Genomic DNA, 19127 nt, shown 5'->3' with positions numbered 1-19127 from the left:
GCAGGGCTATTTCACACTTTAGCGGAGTTAGTGGCATTAGTGGTAATATTTGCAATATCGTCGCGGCATCTGTCTTAAAAGCTATAGCGGTGCTATAGCGGGCTATTTGCAACATTGCTTAGTTTATTATTGATTTCCATATCTTAATTAAAATTTGCAAGGTAAGATGAGGGTTTGGAGAGTTGGAAGTATGTGGCAAAGTTATTGCCAGATCAGCTGCAGACAAGCTTCAAATTAAATCATCTAAAGGGCAAAAAAGAAACTCGGCCGAAATTGTCTCTTTTTTGAACTCGACGGTCAAAATTGTACTCTGATGACACTTTGAGGGCAAAAAATGAACTTCTTCCGAAAGGAAAAATGTAGTTCATTGCATAACACTTATGTAACACAGGTCCTAACACTTTGCCACAATAATCATCATATGTAATACAGGTCCTAACACTGAATTTTTGCAATCTGAATAATCATTAAAGCATGCGGTGATTCCTGCCATATATACTTGTCCATGCACCATACTATTATGCATGTGTACCTTAACTTTTTAAGCAACAGGTGGAGGAATGAAAGTAACGGGATGCAACATAAGGCTTGTTTTCTTACTTGCAACCACTCCTACAGTCTCCCATACGTCGACATCTTTAGGCTCCATTCCCTGAGGAAGCTTCCAATCGAAGTGGTAGAGAAGGCTTGCCAGTGCAAGCTCTATGTTGGCCAGCCCAAGGTTGATGCCCGGGCACATACGACGGCCGGCACCGAACGGGAGGAACTCATAGTTTGTCCCTCGGAAATCTAGGTTATTGGTCTCGAACCGTTCTGGCTTGAACTCCTCAGCATCGTCCCAGTACATAGGGTCCCTACCAATTGCCCACACATTGACGAACACGGTTGTGCCCTTGGGGATGTCGTAGCCCATGACTTGAGTCGTCTCCCGGCATTTACGTGGGATCAGGAGAGGTGAAGTGGGATGCAGCCTTAGGGTTTCTTTGAACACTAGCTTGAGGTAGCTAAGCCCGGCGACGTCATCCTCGGTGACGTTGCTCTTCCCTTTGAAGGCCTCTCGCACCTCGGCCTGCGCCTTGGCCATGGCCGCCGGGGAGCGGATCAGTTCCGTCATGGCCCAGTTCAGAGTGGTCGACGAGGTGTCGCTGCCCGCACCCAACATGTCCTAGAAGAAGAAACGATACTTATATATGACTGTGCACGAGCAGGTATTCATCAGCAGCTTCCTAGATCGACTTACAAACATGAGAGCCGTGATGGTCTCGTCGGTGAGCTCGATGGGCATGCCGCCCTCGTTCTGGAGCCTGAGCAGGACGGAAACGAAGCTCTCGTGGTCCGTGATGGCTTCCTTGTTCTCCTGGATGATCTGCTTGAGGATGCGGTCAATCCTCCGCCGGCACGCGAGAGCCTTGCGCGGCGCCGTGCCGAGCATCTGCATCATCTTGGAAGACGGGTAGAGGTCGGCGACGGTGATCCCCGACGACAGGCGAATCGCCCCGTGGATGGCGTCGAGGTACTCGTCCTGGTACTTGCACCGGCTGCCGACGCACTCCCTCACGAAGGTGTCGTTGACGAGCTTCAAGACCCCCTTGGAGAAGTCCACGGCGGCGGCGGCGGCGGCGGAGGCGGCGACGTCGTGCAGGAACCGCGCCACCTCCTCCTAGCGGATGTGCCTGAACGACTGCACCCGGGCGGCGGTGAGCATCTCCTGCACGACGACCTTGCGGAGCTGGCGCCACCGCTCGCCGTAGGGCGAGAGTATCAGGTCGGTGGCGTCGTAGGCGGCCGTGGCGAAGGTGGCGGGGGCGAACCGGTCGGCGAACGCGGCGTCGTGCGTCTTGAGGATCGCCTGCGCCGCCTCCACCGACGACGCCACCACCGCGGGCACCTCGCCGAGGCGGATCGCCATGAGCGGCCCGTGCTTGTGCGCCAGGCCGCGCAGGACACGGAACAGCAGCGGGCTGCGCATCAGGTGGTGGAGGCTGCCGATCACCGGCAGCGTCCACGGGCCGGGAGGCAGGTTGGGCCTGGGCTTCCGCCGCTTGCAGAGGACGACGACGAGCAGCACGGCCACGGCCACGGCGAGAAGCTGCTTGTCTTCCATTGCTGCGGCGGCTTTCTAGTATTCGATTCGACATGGCGCCGGCTGTGGCTTGATTTATAGGCAATATTAGCGAATTTTCATTGCGGATCGAGCTCAGTTTTGAGCACGTGTTCTCCGAGCTCAGTCGCTCGCAACGAACAAAACACGTCTGCATGTCGATCTCCAGCCCTACTTGTTGTGAGGGAGTACAATGGTAATTGCTGATGCTCGTCAGTACCCCATCCACATCTGGTCAGCAGATATTTTGATCACTCACTCTCCTCTCATCCCATTATCTCTGGTCCTCTCCCACCTGTACCAACCCAACACAGCAGAGACGGATGACCACTCACTCTCCTCTCATCCCATCTTATCTCTGGTCCTCTCCTACCCGTCCCAACACAGCGACGTGTTGACAAACAAAATTAATTTGGCTCCTATTGTAATTTGGACAGACATGCATAATTTAGCTAGTAGATTTGTCTGGACGGCCAAATTAGTGTCTTGGCAATTAAGATTATCCGCTGAGGGTTTTTTTAGGCCAACACATGAGTGCGCTAGATCGCGCAGGTCGCGAACAGACCGAATAGTCAAGATGCTGTACAGGCCGGTTAGACTGATCCAGCAACCTGGACAGACCGGTTTTCTGGGTTTTGGCTCGAGTTAGTCGTTCGAGGGGGTAATTGCCACACTTACATGGTGGAGGACGGCTAGATTCATGAGCAAACCAGCAAAGAGATAACCAACGCACTTACGTGGCAAAAAAACGACTAGTTTACGAGCAAACTAGCAAAGGCCATCGAAGCTCTCGCTCGGGAGGGACCTCGTCAGGGCGTGGACATCGCTGGCGTGCCCTAGGTCGACCAGCAAGCCTAGAACACCCTCTATGGTTGTGGAGAACAGTAGATGAACAGCATGGAGGTTGGAAAAGGATTAGGGTTTAGGAGATAAAAATAAATTGTAGATTGGTTCGATTGGGATGCCCTCAATCGGCCGTGGCCCTTTATATTTATAGGGTGGGGAAATCTTGCCCAAGTAGGAGTCGAAGGTTATATAAATCCCGTGTCAAAATACAACTCCTAACTCGGATTAGGCTGGATGGACCGGTCAGACCGCCCATCCAAACCGGTCTGACCGGTCATCCCAGGGTGAATCTTGTCGAAGCCATAACTCTCTCATCCGGACTCCAAATTAGACGTTCCACATATGCATTTTGATCGTCTTGACGAGATCTACGCAATGGTGAAGTACATTTTGCATTTTGAGCACTTTGATCTGACTGGTTGGGTGACCGGTCTGGATTGCCGGATCGGCTACAGGACCAATAACTGGTCAGATCGCTTCAGTAGGCTGGTCAAACCGGTTGGCTTTGTCATATCAGCCATATCTGCTAATTTTGGTGTTGTTACAGGTGCTTATTTGTCCCTTTTAACAAAATCACGTCCAGAGCATCCAAAATAATCCTTTTGTCCTGCACAATTCATATTCAAGCCAAATTTTGCAAAATACCAAGAATTAGTACCAAGCAATTATGATCTTAGCCTCACACATATCGGGCCGTGCCATTTTTGGTCGTCAACACATACTATTCAAGAATTGCAACAGGGTCAAATGGAAGAATCCGCATCGGAATCTATGTGGGGGTGCAAAAAGGCAAGCTCGATCAATATCCACTTATCCAGTTAAGTCTTTGGCATTATGAAGGTGGCTTTGAGATCGTCAAGTGCACTGAATTATTTTGACAAGGCAATGTGCATATTTGCACGGAGCTAGCATTGTTATACCAAATTATATGCGATCAATTTTTGTAAAGAAATCCTAATGCAACGGCAAAGACTAGCAGCCTTTATATATAAGGGTGACAGCTAAAAATACATCTACTATTTTCTTGTTCTTACTTATTCCTAGGCTTAGCTATTCTTTTATCCTGATTAGCTTGTAAATAGGTCGTGTTCTTCTGCGTAAACGAGCGCTCTTTGTTGGTTTGCTTGAAAACCATTTGTTGTTGCCTTGTCGTAATCAAGACAATATCTCTTTGTTGGTTTGCTCGGAAATCACTCGTCATTGCTTTGTAGTAATCGAGGTCTTATCTTTATCGTCAGTAATATAGAAGCATATATTTGTGTGTTCACGCAAAATGATTTGTGTGCATCAACACAATTGACGGTTCTCCTGGGGAACGACTTGAACTCGTCCTCGGATGTCATTCAGATCCTCATAATCTCAAAATGCATTATTTCACTCATCACTAGCGTCAACACTAGTCTAAAACGTTAGGGAGAATAAGGACTCCTCTCGATTCTCACCCCTTTCCCTCCCATGCTCTCTTCTCCTTTGGCTTCAACCTAGGCCGCTGCCCTCCCCAGTCAACAGTTTTAGACAACTCCGCACAAAGCTAGCCACACTTGCTGGCCGCAGGACTCCTGGCTGCGCTTAGAGACCCGGGTGTCACCCCGAGCCAATAAAGTTCAGGAGCTAGATGACACCCGTGATAAGTTCAGGAACATGAAAATGTATTTTGCGAGTTTTGATAAGTTCAGAAACTTGAATGACATCGCAAGACAAGTTCGGGGATTTGGAAATTAAGAGTTTGGGGACCTAAATGATAGGAACTGTCTACCGGTAACCCGGGTGTTATTCTGGCCACAATCACTCTGGTGATTTGTAGGGGAATAACACCTGGTTTTGAACTGGAACAAAATCCAAGTGTTGCAAAGAGATATGTCACCCGAAAGTTCTAACCCTAAGATTCTGATTAGACGATTAACAAAAAAAAATATATAAACAAGGAAAAGTAAAATAAACAGCTAAACATATTTTTTCTATGGTTAGCCAAAGAACAGATAATTTTGGGTTAGTGGAAACCCTAAAGATGCAAACACAACATGCAAATTTACATAGATTTAAAATTACACAATATACAAATTGAAATTACAGGAACAATATCACTGTAGTGTAAATTATTAAGAATCCTAATGTATATGGAATCCTAAAGTTACTTTACTAATATAACGTATAATGAAAGGAGAGAGAGGCAGGAGAGATCCTTGGCAGGCAGGCAGGCTGAGGGTTTGAATGAGGAGCAGGTCCGGTTGTCAGACCGCAAGCTGCTGCCAAAAAATTAAATGCGCTGCGGTCTCGCAAAGATAGGATAGCGTCCCCCACCACTGTGTCTACTGGTACTCCGACTCGCAATAATCGCAATAATCACGGGGCAGCATACCCGCCCGCCTGCATAAAAGAAGCCCGGCTTTGATTTGGATTAGATGGAGGAAAAAAAACAGATCGTCAAATCCGACTGTGCTAAATTCAGGTGACAGGAGCTTGTGAATCACCCGAGCAACGTATAGCTTTTCCCAAATGATAATGTTGAGATAAGTTCAATGATTGTCCATGTATTTTTCTCGTCAAGTAACATTCAGTGATTACTCCCATTTTGCAGAAAGGAATTAAAACAGCCCCAGCTGCTGCACTATATATTATATAGCAAGGAATTAAAACAAGAAAGGGAGATTAATCACAACTGATGACGTTTATCTTCACTTCAATTCAAGCAAATCTGTTACAACTTAGAAGAAAATACAATGGGAAACGACAAACGTAGCACTTTGAAGCGTGCTTATTGGACACGTACGTAATATGGCAAGTCACAAAGAAAGGAAATGAGCACGCGCGTGAATGATGAGGAAAGAACGGAGCGAGCTACTAGGTGCTTAGGTCGAGGATCTTCTCGATGGCCTGCAGCTCGGTGGAGATGGCGGCGACCTCCTGCTCAATTGACGTCCTCGTCGGCGGTGGGCACCGGCGCGGTGGGGTCCTTCTTGAAATTCTTGGCTTGTTCGCGGTAGGTGTCCATGCGCGGCGTGGCGAAGAGGCGGACGTCTACATCGTCGCCACCCCTGGCGGCGTAGCGCTGGCGGCCGTGGGATATCGATGTCAGGGCGTACAGGCGAGCCTTCGCCTCGTAGAGCTGCTGTGTGTCCATGAGCCTGATCAGCTGCAGCAGCTCGGCGCGCAGCGTCTCCACCAGCTTCTTGCTGTCGTCCTCCGACTTCACGATGCCCTCCGGCGCCTCGTTGAGGTCCTTGCCATCGGTCGGGGTGCGCGGCGTGGCGAAGAGGCGGACGTCTTCATCATCGCCGCACCTGGCGGCGAAGCGCTGGCGGGGGTGGTGGGCGTACAGGCGGCCGTGGTACGTCTCGGAGGCGAGGGCGTATGCGCGGCCCTTCGCCTCGTAGAGGTCCTCCGTCTCCATGAGCTTGATCAGCTGCACCAGCTCGGCGCGGAGCGCGTTCACCAGCTTGGGTCCGTCGTCCAGGCGGTCCAGCACGATGTCGTCCAGCGCCTTGTGCGCGTCCACCAGCTTGCCCCGCGCGTCGTCCAACTGGCCGTCGTCCGCCAGCAACCTCGCCTGCTTGATGACCTCGGCGTGGTTACGCCTGGCGATCTCGGCCTGCACCTGCCGCACCCTACTGCTTGCATCAGGGGCCTGAGATGGGCTCGGGGTGCGCCTTATCAGGATGTCATGCGGGATTTGGGGGTCTCGCGGCCTCCCCTGGGCGGTGAAGCTGTGTTGGACCTCGGCCAAGGTCACCTCGTACTCCTCGCTGACGGTGGCGCTCACGTCCTTGAGCGTGAGGGTGACGAGGACTCTGCGCCCTTCTCCGGCGAAGAGGGTGCCGAACTTGACGGTGATCACGCCGGTGGCCGTATCGGTGTCCTGCGTGTAGTCGGTGCCGGGAGCCACCACTATGGTGTCCACGTCCGCCTGGTCCGTGTAGGGATTGGGCGTGATGGTGAGCTCCACGTCCTGCGCCACCACGGTGAGGAGGCCACTGAGCAGCTGCGAGAAGGGCAGGCTCACCTGGGACCCGTCTGGCACCGAGCTGAAGGTCCCGCCCGGTGATTTCCTGGCGATGTCGCTCATTAGCTGGTGGTCCATATCCCTGCCAAAACCAAACGTGTACATGGCCACCTGGCCATGCTCGACCTGCCTGGCGTTGCCGGAGGTCTGGTGCCCGCCGGAGACGAGAAAGATGTTCGCCGTGCGGGCCTTGGTGTGGACGCGCTCGGCGATCACGGCCAGCCCGGTCTCGAGACCGGCCTGGATGTTGGTCCCACCGTTGGCCTGCAGGCCGTCGACGAGGGCGTTGAGGTCTTGCTGGGCCGCTAGGGTCATGGACCGCAGCGGGCTGAGCCTCGTGGCGACGTCGGAGAAGGTGACGATGGAGAGGCGGTCCACGGGGGTGAGCTTCATGATTACGAACAGCATGCCCTTCTTCATGCTGTTCATTTTCTCCCCGTCCATAGTGCCGCTCACGTCGAGCACCGCCACCAGGTCCAGCCCCTCCCTCACGGTGGTGGAGGATGTGGCGTTGATCTCCACCTCCGCCGTCACCGTGTCCGCGGTCAGCGCCGCGTCATCCTTGAAGTACTTCACCGGCTTGATCGTCACCAGACCCTTGCTACTTCCTGCACCCACACCCATTTGAAAAGCAAAAAGATGATTCGGTCAATCATCATCTCTACATTCGTTCGTTCGTTCGTTTGTGTATGCATGGAATTAGGGGTGACGGAATGTACCTGTATTGGTAGCAGAAGCAGGCGTCTCATCGTCGCTGAATGCCATTACTGATGAGCCTGGCTGCTACGGCAATTAAGCGGGATCGAGAGTGTGTGAGGGAGTACAAAGGATGGCAGAGCACACCTCGTTTCAGAGGCTGTGGATGTATATATGTATCCCCCTCCCCCCTATATATACACATGGTATTTGATTACATCACACCAAGCAAGAACAATCAGTTTTCCATACCCTTTTAAAAAAAACGACCTAGAAGCTAAGACTCGGCTAGGTCCATGAACAAGATGTCTTAACAAACAATAAAATGTCCTATGCTTGCATCAAAGAGAAAAAAACAAAGCATGTTTCAATGACCTAGCTAAACTTGGTCCTCTTAGAAAGTATTACAGAAAACAACTAGCTGTAGCCCCCTTAATATTGTGGAGGTCATGTTAAGTTATTGATTGAAAGCAGATCGCATCACCGACCGATGTGACATATAGAAGTTAATACCAGCAAACATCTAAATTACTTAAAACATACTCCCTCTGTCTCAAATTACTAATTGATAAATTTTTTGATATGGATCTAGATGTATGTATGTCTAGATGCATAGTAAAAGTTATGCATCTAGAAAAGCCAAAACGAATAGTAATTTGGGACGGAGGGAATTTTTTTTGAAGAATTACCATACAACTGGCATAGGTTTGAACTCGTACTATGTAAAACCGGATTGATAGTGACACGGGAAAGGTGATAGGAAAGGCTGAATATTACCCATAATAAGAATATCTCGTAAGACCTCCAAGTCAGGGTCTGACTATGCTTAAAGGACAACACCGTAAATTTATAAAAAAAAAAAGCAAGACCAGTCAAGGACTCGAACGTATATATGGGAGAAGGTTCCACCACAAGTAACCATGCTTAGTTTGCACAACTCGCAAAGCTTTGATGGCTCTACTGATCATGTGAACAAAGCCAAGTACAGGTACCGTAAACTTCTAGAAAAATGAGAGATGAGTCAAAGACTGGAACCCAGATGGAAGGTTCCACTATAAAAACCTAGCAAATTTAGGTATGTTCAGTTTGCGCAATCAAACAGCATTATTGATGTCTATCTACTCATGTGGACAAAGCTAAGTAAAAATAGTTTGAACTCGCATAAGGGCCCATGTATAGTTGTCTCAACTCTCATGTCAAGCTTTTCATTTGGTCTCTTCTTACACTTTTGAAACACCATGCTTCTAAAAATATGCTTATTGTCTAGCTACCACGTGAACTGTGTATATACGCATATACTCCGTCCTATTTTTGTTATCACTATGTTAGAAGAGTTAATATGAAAATGGTATGTTTAGAAAAGAAAAGGCTTATACAACGGCCCCAACTTATCTAAACTACTCCCTCCATCCCAAATTATAAGTCGCTTTAACTTTTTGGTACATCCACTTTGCTATGCATCTAGACATATTGTTATGTCTATATACATAGCAAAGTGAATGTATCAAAAAAGTCAAAGCGACTTATAATTTGGGATGGAGGGAGTATCAAGGTAAGACCAATTCTACCATGCCAGAACAAAAGCAACAACAGATCAACACCTACCAGAAACGAATGAGCTTATGGTGTTACAAATTTTTATCTGTTTGACTTGGAAGATTTTTTTTTTGAAGGAGTGTTTGACTTGGAAGAATTAAATAGAACTAATAGTTGTACTCTTTCTGCTCGTTGCACATGCATGATGTCATGATATTAATAGATATGCTAACGATTAGAGCTGGCCATTTATCTCTAACTCTGATTGAAATGACGACATGGACATGTGCATATAACGTTCTGAACACAATAAAGGACTTGTCTTGTGATCCCAAAGAGAGAAGACAAAGACTGCTTGCAAGGACCTAGAGTTAGTCTGTTCTTAGTTTAATTACGACATGACAATTAGTTTTATGACCTAATGTGTACAAATAAGATAACGACTGAGAACCAGAGAAATAGCTTGGGGTGCATGATTAGCTGATCGAGGTGGGGTGTCCACAAGGGATCAAATTAACATTCAAACCGTAGACTTGGCATCATGTGTATCACATCGGATGTTTGGATACTAGGTGCTAAACTTTAGCAGTGTCACATTGGATGTTCATATGCTAATTAGGAGGACTAAACATGAGGACTAATTAGGCTTAATAGATTCATCTCGTGAATTAGACTCTCTATATGTGCAATTAGTTTTGTAATTAGCCTATGTTTAATACTCCTAATTAGTATCAAACATCCGATGTGACAAGTGCTAAACTTTAGCGGGTGGTATCCAAACACCCCCTAATGCATACAGCCATGGACGTGTATGTGATGACATTGTTAATCCTTGATTTGAAGTTCTGAACAACATTTAATCCTTGATTGGTTGGCCACCGACGGCATCACAATATGAACTATTTTCTCAAGACTACATAAAGATAAGGACCTGGGATGAACACGTCATGCCGCATGACATATGTACGTTGCCGTCACATTCCACAAAAAAGTAAATTAACAACTAATAAATCTCTCTAAGATAAAAAATAATATAGAGAGAAATTAACCTTGACAAAGAAGTAATACCAACCAATTCAAACAAATACCAACATACCATTATTCAAAGTAAAGGAATTCACACATTAACAATGCCTTAGTTCATGGTATGGTGATATTCTTGTCCTTGCAAGCAGAGCATTGGAGGCTTTGGACATTTCGCAAAACATAGACTGATAAGCAATATTATTACATAGTGTTTATAATTATCTCCTCTTATTTATATGCTCTTCTCCTTTTATTTATTTGTGATCAACTATTGCTGAACCTCTATAAGAACTTGGTTCATTGGTTGTGTGTGTTTAACGCAGAGATTGTATATATTTCGATTTTCCAAAAAACCATATGGCCCTTGTGTTCCAAGCTATCACCGTAAATATTTATATTAAAAAAGCAGCCAAATTAGAAAAGTGGCCTCGGAAGGAAGCAAAAACGCAACAAGGTCCTTGGAGGGGAAGCTAGAGTCGTCGTCATCATTGTCGCCGGAGTTGACCAGCTTGCTAGCGGAGGGCTCTAGGTCCAGCACAGATGCATGGGCCCGTGGCCATGCCATGTGCTAGCTAAAAGGGGTCAGAGGAGCATGCAAGGACAAAGCACACCGGCGACCGAAGAGATGTTGGTATAGTCGTCAGTGAAGGTTGAAGATCTGACCATGTCCAGGACCCCTGGTGGAGACAGAGACACCGGACTAGCGAGTGAGACGGTGGCATCTTTATTACGTTATCGGAGGATCGGAGATTGAAGCATGGCTGCAAACAACTGTATAGTAATGTAGACGGTTGAAACCAAAACGAATGTGCACTCTGAGAGTGTGTACTTATTTGGAAACGAACTCTTGGTAAATTAAGACGAAAGGAAAGAGCGGTGGAAGGTGGCTAGGTGCTTGGGGCGACCATCTTCTCGATGGCCTGCAGCGCCTCGATAGCGTTACGGAGGGCCAAGGCGAGCTCGGTGGCGACGGCGCCGAGCGGGTTGGCAGCGACCTCCTGCTTCACATCCTCCTCGGCGGACGGCACCGGCGCGGTGGGGTCCTCCTCGAATTTCTTGGCCTGCTCGAGGTAGGCGTCCATGCGCGCCGTGGCAAAGAGGCGCACGGCGTCGACGTCGTCGTCCCTGGCGGCGTAGCGCTGGCGGTCGTGGGACGTCTCGGAGGCGAGGGCGTACGGGAGGCCCTTGGATTTGTAGAGCTTCTGGTTGTCCATGAGCTCGATCAGCTTCAGCAGCTCGGCGCGGAGCGCGTCCACAAGCTTCTGGCCGTCGTCCAGCACGATGTCATCCAGCGCGTCCTGCGCGCCTTCCAGCGTTCCCCGCGCCTCGCCGAGCTGGCCTTTGTCGGCGAGCTTCCTCGCCTGCCTTATGGCGTCGGCGTGCCGGCGCCGGGCAATCTCGGCCTGCACCTGCCGGGCCTTACCGCTCGTGCCAGGGGCCTGGGATGGGGTCGGGGTGCGCCTGATCTGGATGTCCTGCGGGACCTGACGGTCCCGGGGCCTCGCCTGGGCGGTGAAGCTGTGCTGGGCCTCGCCTAAGGTCGCGTCGTAGTCGTCATTGTTGGTGTCGCTCACGTCCTTGAGCTTGAGGGTGATGACGACCCTGCGCCCTTCTCCAGCGAAGAGGGTGCCGAACTTGATGGTGATCACGCCGGAGGAAGGGCCCTTAGGGATCGTCGTGTAGTCGGTGCCGGGAGCTACCTCGATAGTGTCCACGTCGCCCCCCTCCGTCTTGGGCGTCAGGGTGAGCTCCACGTCCTGCGCCACCACGGTGAGGAGGCCGGCGAGCAGCTGCGAGAAGGGCAGGCTCACCTTGGACCCGTCGGGCAGGTTGCTGAAAGTCCCGCCGGGAGAATTCCTTGCGATGTCGCTCATCAACTTGTGGTCCGTACCACTACCAAAGCCAAACGTGTAGACGGCCACCTGGCCAGGCTCGACATTCCTGGCTTCAGTATCCTTGTTTTGGTGCCCGTCGGACATGAGGAAGATGTTGGCGGTGCGGGCGTTGGTGTTGACGCGGCCGGCGATGACGGCCAGCCCGGTCTCGAGGCCGGCCTGTATGTTGGTGGAGCCGGTGGCCGTCAGGCCGTCGACGAGAGCCTTGAGTTCGTTCTGGGCGGTAGGGGTCATGGAGCGCAGCGGGGAGAGCCTTTTCCCTACGCTGGAGAAGGTAACGATGGAGAGGCGGTCCACGGGGGTGAGCTTCATGATCACGAACTTCATGGCCTTCTTCAGGCTCTCGATCTTGGCCTTCTCAGGATACTTGGAGTCGCCCATGCTGCCGCTGACGTCGAGCACGGCCACCAGGTCCAGCCCCTCCCTCACGGTGGTGGAGGACGTGGCGTTGATCTCCACCTCCGCCGTCACCGTGTCCGCCGTCAACGCCGCATCATCCTTGAAGTACTTCACAGGCTTGATCGTCACCAGACCCTTGGTCCTTCCTGCACCCACACCCATATGAAAAGCAAAACATTATTCCAACAATCATCATCTCTATACCCATGGAACCATTCGTTCGTTTTTTTTGGTGTGTACATGGAATTAGGGGTTGACGGAATGTACCTATATTGGTAGTAGAAGCAGGCGTCTCATCGTCGTTGAATGCCATTACTGATGAGCCTGGCTGCTACGGCAAGCAAGGAGGGATCGAGAGTACAAAGGATATAGCAGAGCACACCTCTATGGCTCTGAGTCTGTGGATGTATCCCCCCTATATAGCAACTCTCTACCAGAACAATTCGTTTTTCATACCCTTTTAAAAAGATGAAGTCCACGAACAAGATGTCTTCACAAACAATAAATGCCGTCCTATGCTTGTATCAAAGAGGAAAAACAAAAGCATGATTCAAGACCTAGTTAAACTTGGTCCTCCTAAAAACTATTACAGAAAGCAACGAGCTGTGTAGCCCCTTGATATTGGGGAAGACATGTTAAGTTATTGAAGCAGATCGCATCACCGACCGATATGGCATATAGAGGTTAATAGCACCAAACATGTAAATTACTAAAACATATTTTTCAAGAACTACCATGCAACTATTAAAGAAGACAACCTTAGCCCCTTAATATTAAGTCGACTACATGGATTTCAGGTAGACATGTTAATCAGTTATTGAGGATTCAAGGGCAGATCGCATCACTGACCGATTTTGCCATGCCACATTATTGAGGTTAATATCACCAAGAACCTCTTCCGCTTAAAAAAATCACCAAACACCTAAATTGCTAAAAAAAACTTTCATGAGGAACTACTAGGCAATTAACACAGCGTTCAGGCCTTATCTAATCAGGTGAACCAAGTCTAAGTATGAATAGGTTGAACTAGCTTATGGTAGTTGTTTTATGTCACAATTCACTTAATCTTGCCTCTTAGACTTAGCTTACTTGGCACCGCGTGTTCAGAATAAGGCAATAAGCTTACCACTTAGCTAGCTCCTCCATGGAACAAGGCAACAAGCAAGCATATACAAAACATATTTTCTTGCACTTTCATTCTCGCTTTGTGTGGTATTATATATATTTGGAACATAAAGGCTTATAAGCTAGCCTCTAAACATATCTAAACTACCAACAAGGAAGGACTTCCACCGCACCAGAATATATGAACCACAACGAGTCGAAACAGCTAGAATATTACAACTCTTTTATATGTCGCTAACTTGATGACTTAGAGATGACCTAGTCTGGAAGGAGAACGATAGGTAGGAAGGCATCGCTCATTTCCTTAAGTCATGTCTACTATCTTTTTTTAAAAAACATACACTATTTTCACTTTGCTATGACAATGCTTTGATAATAATTATATTAAGAACATATCATTTATACAGTACTAGAGTACAATTATTACAAACCTTTCTTAATATGACTCTAACCAGTGGCGGAGCCAGAGCACAGCGACCCTAGGTGCCCACCCAGGCTCACCATTTGCTAAATCCATTACTAATCCTTACTCCCTCCGTCCTGAATTATTATTCGTTTTAGCTTTTCTAGGTGCATAGCTTAGATATATATTATGTCTAGATACATTGCAAAAGTTATGTAACTAAAAAAGTCAAAACGAATAGTAATTTGAAACGGAGGGAGTAGCATATTCGACGCCTAGCTATTGGTTAGCACCGTACGTAGAGCTGTAAGTGAAGCTACCAGACTCATCGAAGTTGTTGGGTCCGCCACTGACTCTTAACAACATCAACTATGTGTCACAAAAGTAATTTATTAATAGAAATTATTGGCTAAATGTTTCTCCCACCTTGTAATTTAAAAAGGATGGATTATCTCACAAGGAATGGTACCTTCTCTAGTAATTACACATACCCAAAGACTATGGGTGGGTCAAGTCTTTTTTTCGCCTCTTACAACTCCAACTTGACATGTTGCAGGCATGTGGGTATATGCAATGGAGCCAAACGATTACGAACACGCCATCTATCTCAGGTGATGAACACAATGACGTGGGAATACAGTAGTCGTCAATGCCGACATCAAAGAGAAAACAAAAGCATGCTTGTATTGACTCAGATTTAATTAGTTTAGTTCTTAATTAACACTAAGGCAATCATGACCATGCCTTCTATTCATCGGCGACAGGTTATTGTGACCGGTGCTGTTTCCCTTTTGTGTGGTCTTTTGCTTATGCCATTTTATCATGTTGGTGGTGCTACATTCTTGGATTAATTAGATGACCCGTTTAGGTCATGTTTCTAACGGTTTTACAGATGACAAAAGCAATAACTTGTTTTCAATATTACAAAGCACTTCCGTAAAAAAAAATGCACCTCAAATTCGTTTGCAACATGCGTGCATGTGAGCTACCATTGGGTTACATGTGCATGGGAATGGTGGTGGTTGGATGCATGTATGCATGCATGGAGGAGCTAGTTATCATTGAGCAATGACAAGTGGACATGCATCATATATATAACATTTCTTGAAAACGATAACGGAAGTTGCTAGCAATTACATACCAAGCGCCAGTCGTCTTTTCTTTGTTTATTATTACTACACCACAGTCATAGACCTTTAAAATTAGTCGGCATCAATCTCTAGTTGATTATGTAAATACCCTAAGAGACGACTTTGGTCAAAATTAAAACAATAATACACGTACACCTTAATTCCTGGTTGGATCACGCCGCAATACGAACCATTTGGTCAGACTCTAAAAACAATAGACATAGCAAACGTCAGGCATGATATATGTAGGCCAACGTCACACGGATCGGAGTCCAAATAACTTAGTAAGTCAACATCTAATACCGAATAATCCGGAGAAACCATGAAGCTATCCACAAAAGAATTTGTTGTTCTTTATTGTCTCGCGGCGGTATATGACCAAATTCATTTGTAAAATGAGAAATTTTAGTGGTTTTGGTTCATTTTTTGCTTTTTTTATTTTTCATGGGTATTGGCATTGTTCTCGATCTTAAGCATAATTTCTAGCTCCTGAAGAGAACTTTCTAGCTTCAATTCCTTCCCCTCGGGATACCGTCATGCACTCCTTTTTTATTTCATCTACTAGTGCTACGTCACGCTGGATACTGTATGTTTAATTTGGTTGCTTAATTTCATGCTTTCACACTTTTTGTAATGGACCGGACGCCTCCATAAAATTATTTCCTTATTAATTACACCTCATTTCTTGCTGGTGACCTTTGGACGAACAAGCTAGCAAGCTGCGCTTCCATATATACCATCCATGTCCTCAACCCCAGAACAAGAAGCAATACTCTCACACACAGTTGCTACCAGGTGATCCACGATCGGCCGGCTTAGCCGAGTACTCCTACTCCTAGCTGGGAAGAGATGTCGGCCCCTGGGGAGGCCGGCTCGCGAATCTGCCGCAACACCACTTCGGTAATACATGTTCATTGATGTAATTGTAATTGTAATTGTAATTGTAGTTGAACACCCGTTGATCGATCGGGGTTTTCGATTAATGTAATGATTTAGGTGAAGGTCCAAACGTTCATGGGAACCGGGGCGGTGCCATGCACCGAGACGCGCAAGAAATTCCCGGTCCTGGTGCGGGTCACGGCCGCCGCGGCGGAGGAGCAGATCAGCTCCGCCACGCCGCACGGCGTGGACATCGTTGCGGTGCTCGACGTAAGCATGTCAGCGGACAAGCTGAAGCGCACGAAGGACGCCATGAACATCGTCATCAACAAGCTCGGCCCCGAGGACCGGCTCTCCATCGTGTCGTTCGGCAGCGACGACGTGCGCCGCGAAATGGAGCTCACCGGCATGTCTGACCATCAAGGCCGGAAAGACGCTAAGGACGTGGTCAAGCGGCTACTCACACAAGGTGGGGCGAGCAGTATGGGCCGTAGGGTACCGCCTGCTGCTCTGCATGAGGGAGCTCAGGTATCAATTCCGGTTGTGATGTCATATGAACACGCCGCCGCATCGATGGTTTATTTGTTTGATTCTTAACTAGTTTGTTTCACGTTCAGATTCTAAGGGAGCGTCAAGATGGCGAGAAGAGCAGCAGCCGTGTAGGCTGCATCTTGTTCCTGTCGGACGGTCTGAACACCCAGATCTTGGACGACGCATCTATTAGCAGCGACTTCCCAGTACACACCTTGGGCTTGGGCGCCGACCACGACCCCAAGGCCCTGAAGCACATCGCCGACAAGACCTCCGGCACCTACTCCTTCGCCAACAAGGACATGGCCAAGATCAAGGACGCCTGCGCTCTGTTCACGTCCATCCCGGCGACATCCGTGGAGATCACCCTCAGGGCTCACGAGGGCGCTCTCATATCGTCCAACGAGACGGGCCCCGACGACGGACGGTCTCTCGCGATCCGCATCGACAACATGTATGCCGGCGAGAAGAGGAACTTCATCGTCTACCTGGCACTGGAAGCTACGGCGGAGGGCAGGCAGAAGCTCCTGACCATCGGCGGCCGGTACCAGAACCTTAGTGAGAGCAAGAACCTTGATGACACTGATGATGTTTTCTTGATGCGGCCAGATGAAAAATCCTCCAAGACCGGCCGCCAAGTTTTCCTCCGTGTCCCTGATGTGGCGGCACAAATCAAGATGTTGTTCCTGGGTATCTCCGGCTCAGTGCCACAGCCGACCGCGGCGACGATCACTTCCAGGTTGCAACAAATATGGCAGGATGTGTGCCACTCAACGGAAGGCAAAATTAGAAACGCTCCTGAGACCATGGGAAACATCAAGGAGGCAGGTTACCAAAAGATGACCAGGGGCATCAACAACTTCTACCGGTACAAGGTATCAGGGCTGCCTTACAAATTGTCATGGCCAAGGAGCCTCAATTGGCGGCGTGCAACCACTAAGAACAACGAACCCGAATCTCCCAAGACTGGTGATGTCGTCCTGACCCCAGGGCAAGAACCAGAAGAAATTGCCCAAGATGGAAACCACGGCAACGCCGCCACCACCGCCGCTGCCACATGGGAAAAAATCATAGCTCGGGCAAGGAGACACCCCTGCTCTCGTTTGCGCCCGGGTGTTGCAGTTGTGCTTGTCCTGACCTCGCTCCTTCTGATGATGCTCTACTCTGGGCTTGAAGGAAGCTCCATGGCAAAGGGCATAGCACAGCTGCAGTATCCAATGCTTTTGTTCTCCAAGAGCAACTATGCTGCTTGGGATGCAAACAAGGCCATAGATCCCAAACAGATTCCCGCAAGGAAGGACCAGGAGATGGCGTTCCAGTTGTCTGGGAAGAAGGCAGACAAACCGGCATGGAAGGCAACGAAAGCGACTGATGAGAGCTCGTCGCCAGGACAAGGGTGCTGCAGAGACAATGCTGATGATGCATCAGACAAGTGCGGCGAATGCCATGGTCGTGACCATGATACAGATAGGGAAAGTGATTTGGTTGCCAAGATCTTGGACATTATCCTCTCCAGTGTCAAGGGGAAGGAAAGTGAGTTGAAGTCTCTTCTGGTTGAAGCTCGGTGTGATCATGAGTAACAGTTCTCTTCTGATGGTATATATCTGGAGAATAACAATCAAGCATTGCATGTGAAGCATGGAGAATAAAGAATAATTAAGAGGGTAAATCTGGTGCTATTAATCACGATTAAGCGTTTTATGATGTAAAAGGAGCGCCTGAATGTTCATTTGTTCCTTCTCATGGACCGCTGCTATGTCTGCGAGTTTTTTTTTTTTGGTTTCTAAGATCGAGTTCGTGCATGTTTGAAAGGAGATTTGTTCCTTCGCATGTTTGTTTTTATAGTTCTAACCAAACTATACAACATCTTTTCTTTGAATGCAACTATGCTACTCTTGGGTCGCGATCTCCAACGACTAGTGTCCAAGATATGTTTGAGAGGTGGGTAAATAGTCCGTGGGAGTGTAATCTCAGGAAACCATTCTTGATTGCAGATTACCATGTGTTGGGCTTTATGGTGATGTTGTAATGTTGTGATTTTTTTAAAAAAACACCAATATATTTTATTATGTAGGTTATATACAGGGGCAACATACTAGATCAATTATGGTCACTTCTATGGAAGGTGCATATGCATGAGGCATACAAAGTCGAGAATTCAACTCTTTGCACCTTTGTAATAAGCATTTATCACATGCAATCCCTTCTCAAATAATAACATTTCCATACAAAGATGATAATAACAAACTAGAAATAACATAGGTAACACGATAACACAATTCAAATTGCACCGAGCCAAATACTCAAATAGAGTACAAGTAGCTACTTAGTTATTCTCAACCGTGTTGTTTTCCCATTTTTTATAGAAGTCATCTCATAGAGAATGATGGCGTGCTCTATTATTCAAAGCATATGATTGGTTCTTGTGAATTAAGAAAATACTAAGTTTTGGTCATTGAGAACAGGTTTTGTTTTCTCCATGATAGGCCATGCCGTTTGTTGCAAACATATTATATCTCTCCACGCCATCATGTACACACATCATTGATCCAGGTGACAC

General features: G+C 47.9%; 5 protein-coding genes across 5 annotated transcripts; 1 reads left to right on the top strand and 4 right to left on the bottom strand.

Moving 5' to 3' along the window:
* Positions 1 to 335: 335 nt before the first annotated feature.
* On the bottom strand, positions 336 to 2400 carry LOC117865738 (dolabradiene monooxygenase-like). The gene is made up of 2 exons (XM_034749978.2): positions 1241 to 2400; positions 336 to 1165 (listed from the first exon to the last, which is right to left on the bottom strand). Exon 1 carries the CDS (start codon positions 2102 to 2104, stop codon positions 1661 to 1663), a length of 444 nt encoding a protein of 147 aa, XP_034605869.1. The 5' UTR covers positions 2105 to 2400; the 3' UTR covers positions 336 to 1165; positions 1241 to 1660.
* LOC117864885 (zealexin A1 synthase) lies at positions 542 to 1441 on the bottom strand. The gene is made up of 2 exons (XM_034748952.1): positions 1241 to 1441; positions 542 to 1165 (listed from the first exon to the last, which is right to left on the bottom strand). Exons 1-2 carry the CDS (start codon positions 1439 to 1441, stop codon positions 542 to 544), a joined length of 825 nt encoding a protein of 274 aa, XP_034604843.1.
* A 3196-nt stretch (positions 2401 to 5596) lies between the features above and the next one.
* LOC117865302 (uncharacterized) lies at positions 5597 to 7802 on the bottom strand. The gene is made up of 2 exons (XM_034749460.1): positions 7667 to 7802; positions 5597 to 7555 (listed from the first exon to the last, which is right to left on the bottom strand). Exons 1-2 carry the CDS (start codon positions 7710 to 7712, stop codon positions 5856 to 5858), a joined length of 1746 nt encoding a protein of 581 aa, XP_034605351.1. The 5' UTR covers positions 7713 to 7802; the 3' UTR covers positions 5597 to 5855.
* Positions 7803 to 10906: 3104 nt separating this feature from the next.
* On the bottom strand, positions 10907 to 12922 carry LOC117865144 (uncharacterized). The gene is made up of 2 exons (XM_034749266.2): positions 12767 to 12922; positions 10907 to 12645 (listed from the first exon to the last, which is right to left on the bottom strand). The coding sequence occupies exons 1-2, from the start codon at positions 12810 to 12812 to the stop codon at positions 11093 to 11095; spliced, it is 1599 nt and encodes a 532-aa protein (XP_034605157.1). The 5' UTR covers positions 12813 to 12922; the 3' UTR covers positions 10907 to 11092.
* Positions 12923 to 15906: 2984 nt separating this feature from the next.
* LOC117865009 (uncharacterized) lies at positions 15907 to 18451 on the top strand. The gene is made up of 3 exons (XM_034749081.2): positions 15907 to 16057; positions 16154 to 16564; positions 16654 to 18451. The coding sequence occupies exons 1-3, from the start codon at positions 16007 to 16009 to the stop codon at positions 18145 to 18147; spliced, it is 1956 nt and encodes a 651-aa protein (XP_034604972.1). The 5' UTR covers positions 15907 to 16006; the 3' UTR covers positions 18148 to 18451.
* Positions 18452 to 19127: the final 676 nt, after the last annotated feature.

Source organism: Setaria viridis, chromosome 7 (assembly GCF_005286985.2).
Source record: "Setaria viridis chromosome 7, Setaria_viridis_v4.0, whole genome shotgun sequence".
NCBI classification, from domain to species: Eukaryota; Viridiplantae; Streptophyta; class Magnoliopsida; order Poales; family Poaceae; genus Setaria; species Setaria viridis.
This window is presented reverse-complemented; position numbering and strand designations above follow the sequence as displayed.

Bases quoted from the DNA above. Each gene is read 5' to 3' on its own strand.
- LOC117864885 (XM_034748952.1), bottom strand. From the start codon at position 1,441: ATGATGCAGATGCTCGGCACGGCGCCGCGCAAGGCTCTCGCGTGCCGG. The intron at 1,166-1,240 runs GTAAGTCGATCT...TTCTTCTTCTAG, and splicing joins CCATCACGGCTCTCATGTTT to GACATGTTGGGTGCGGGCAG.
- LOC117865738 (XM_034749978.2), bottom strand. From the start codon at position 2,104: ATGGAAGACAAGCAGCTTCTCGCCGTGGCCGTGGCCGTGCTGCTCGTC.
- LOC117865302 (XM_034749460.1), bottom strand. From the start codon at position 7,712: ATGGCATTCAGCGACGATGAGACGCCTGCTTCTGCTACCAATACAG. The intron at 7,556-7,666 runs GTACATTCCGTC...GTGTGGGTGCAG, and splicing joins TGCTTCTGCTACCAATACAG to GAAGTAGCAAGGGTCTGGTG.
- LOC117865144 (XM_034749266.2), bottom strand. From the start codon at position 12,812: ATGGCATTCAACGACGATGAGACGCCTGCTTCTACTACCAATATAG. The intron at 12,646-12,766 runs GTACATTCCGTC...GTGTGGGTGCAG, and splicing joins TGCTTCTACTACCAATATAG to GAAGGACCAAGGGTCTGGTG.
- LOC117865009 (XM_034749081.2), top strand. From the start codon at position 16,007: ATGTCGGCCCCTGGGGAGGCCGGCTCGCGAATCTGCCGCAACACCACT. The intron at 16,058-16,153 runs GTAATACATGTT...GTAATGATTTAG, and splicing joins TCTGCCGCAACACCACTTCG to GTGAAGGTCCAAACGTTCAT. The intron at 16,565-16,653 runs GTATCAATTCCG...TTTCACGTTCAG, and splicing joins CTCTGCATGAGGGAGCTCAG to ATTCTAAGGGAGCGTCAAGA.